The 2757-nt window shown below is 37.1% G+C and overlaps 1 protein-coding gene across 1 annotated transcript; it reads left to right on the plus strand.

Moving 5' to 3' along the window:
* Positions 1-546: 546 nt before the first annotated feature.
* LOC110870467 (golgin subfamily A member 6-like protein 6) lies at positions 547-1884 on the plus strand. The gene has a single exon (XM_022119647.1). The coding sequence runs from the start codon at positions 547-549 to the stop codon at positions 1882-1884; it is 1338 nt and encodes a 445-aa protein (XP_021975339.1).
* Positions 1885-2757: the final 873 nt, after the last annotated feature.

The raw sequence follows: 2757 nt of genomic DNA on the forward strand, positions 1-2757 counted from the left end.
ATGCATGAGAAAAAGCTTCGATGCTGATTTGTGAAGGATGGGAAGAGGAAGAGAATACCAAAGACCTCCCCAGCTGTATCTACTCCTAAAGTGTCAACACCAAAGATAGTTGTTGAGGGTATAGTTGAAAGGGGGAGTTATGAGAAAGGTTAGATCATTAATTCTTATATTTGTCTAATGAATGCTTCAATGCTTATTTTGCAGGGCCTTCAAAGCAATCACCACCAAGGTTGGTTGATGAGCTAGTGCTTGATCCATCAGGAGTTCTTCAGCAAGGCGTTGGTCTATTAAAGGAAACTCTTGAAGGATTTTTAAAGAAGAATGAAGATGCTACTGTTGTTCAAGGATCTAATGTTGAAAAAAGTTGCTGAATCATCAAAGAATATTCAACCAGAAGGTGTTGCTCACACTGATTCTAGTGATGCTGATGATGAGTCTACAGAAACAGAATCAGAGATTTAAAGAATAGGTGTTGGGAAAGTTCAGTTAAAGAAGAAACCACAAAAAAAGAAGAAGAAATGATCTAATGATGAAGATTCTACTTATATGCCAACAGTTGAAAAGAAAAAGAAATTACGAACAAAGCGCAAAGTAGTTCAAACTGGCGTTATTCCAAGGAACGTCAGAGCAAAGAAAGGAGGCGCTACTATGCTTGAAGCTCAAAACGGCAAAAGTGAGAAGCACATTGAAACTTCAAAGGGTCCTGAAGCTGAAAAAGTTCAAAACATTGAAGTTCCTGAGGTTCCAGAAGTTCAAACACAAAGTATTCCTAAAGTTCAGGTTCAGAAGAAAGTAGGTGCTGATGATGATGTTGTTATTACTAATGTGAGGGTTTCTACACCACCACCACCACTACCAGAAAATCCTGATGTTGCAGAGTCTTCAAAGCCAAAGAAAACTGTTCTTCCAGATCTATTTGAAGGTTTTCCTAACATTCAAGGTGAATTTAAAGATGATATTCTTTCTGATGAAGAGTTTGATATGTTTCATGATGCATCTGTCAAAGATCTAAAGAAGAAAGTTAGTATTCTTGAGAAGGAAAAAGCCAAGGCAGAGGCTGATCGTGATGAGTTGAAGAAACAACTTGAAGAGTTGACGAAAGTGAATGAAGAAATAAAGTCTGTCATACTCAAACATGCAAAGAAGATAAAGAATATGGAAGGAGATGTGGATGATAATGCAAAGTTATTTGAGCAATTATCATTAGAGATTACTGATCTGCATTTTAAGAACAAGAGCTTGAATGAAACAAATCAGATGTTGCATCAAATGTTAAGTGATCTTCATGAAGTGTCTTCAAATGAAATAAAAGTGATGAAGCTGGAAGTTGAAGCTCTTAGGGCTGACAAAGCAGTGAAGGAGGAACAACTTAACATGTTATATAATGTGATGGAAGATCACTTGGGCATGAATGTTCAATCTATTTACAACAACTTGGAGATCAAAAGAGTTGAAGAGCGAAGGGCTCAGAGAGAGAAAGAGTTGGCTGAGGCTGCAACTCAAAGAAAGAAAGAAATAATCATAGAAACTCAAGAAGCTGGAGGTTCGTCAAGTCAACCTGATGTTGAAATGGTAGATGCTAAAGTTGATCAAGCTCAAAGCATCGTACTTGTTGGTGAAGTTACCTCTCTATCTTACAACTTTGATGATATTATTCGTTTAGTGAGAGTTGAACAACGAAAAAGGAAGTTGAAAGAGCCAGAAGTAATGTTATTACGTTGGAAAGAAGAGACAGAGGAAGAAAGAGAACAAAGATTGAAAGAAGAAGAGTTGAAAGAAGCTCTTGATGCTGTAGATAACTACGACCCTTCATGGGATGATTATAAAGAAGATGATGATGATCAAGAGTCAACAGGGCTTTTGATTGTAAATCCCTCTGATTAACAACAATTTGATGACTTTCTGAATGATGAAATCAACAAACAAGAGGAGGATCATCACCAGGAGTCTTCTTCTTCTTCAGGAAAGAAACATGCTGACCAGGTATTCCTCACATAACCTACTGTTATATACTTGAATGCTCCAGTTGAGGGGGAGATAGAGGTGCCTAGGTCTAGAGCTGAAATGTTAGAAGAGTTGGGTTTAGATGACAGAAAGTTCAAGTTTGATACTGAAGATGAGATCCCTTCATCACCTGAAAAGGAATATGAGTTTAAGTATGCTCATGAAGCTGATAATTACAATGATGTAATAGTTGAAGAAGGATCGGATTCATCTGATGAAGATACAGTCTTTCATTATTTTGGAATTGATGAAACATTTCCAACACTTGCTGAAATGTTCAAAGAACAAATGAAGATGAGGTTAGAAGAAAACTTGTGGAGAAGATCACTACTGAAGGTATTCCAAGAACTATTCCACGAGAAACTTTAGTTGAAGAAAGAAATGGTTCAAGGTGATGCCAAAAGAAAGAAAGTTCAGAAGACGTCTATAGTATTTCATGCATAATGTTGATTTATCATTGGGAGACATTCTTTCATGGGGGTATCTGGAAGATTTGCAGGTATATGCTATCAGACGGGAACTAGGGGTTCAATACTTTGAATTTTTGTCAGACATTAAAACCCTCCCGTGGTGGGATGTTGAAGAATTAGTGCAAACAAAGAACATAAAGAAATTCTATCATGGTCTTGATGTGAAGCAACATGATCAACACCTATGGAAATACATTAAGCTGCAAGAAGAGAACAGATTTCCAGACTGGAAGCCACAATTTCCGGAAAAAGACATAAAGATTGATCCAGTCACTAGAGAGAA

This window comes from Helianthus annuus, chromosome 8 (assembly GCF_002127325.2).
Source record: "Helianthus annuus cultivar XRQ/B chromosome 8, HanXRQr2.0-SUNRISE, whole genome shotgun sequence".
NCBI classification, from domain to species: domain Eukaryota; kingdom Viridiplantae; phylum Streptophyta; class Magnoliopsida; order Asterales; family Asteraceae; genus Helianthus; species Helianthus annuus.

Excerpts from the sequence above, each read along its gene's own strand:
- LOC110870467 (XM_022119647.1), top strand. The coding sequence starts at position 547 with ATGCCAACAGTTGAAAAGAAAAAGAAATTACGAACAAAGCGCAAAGTA.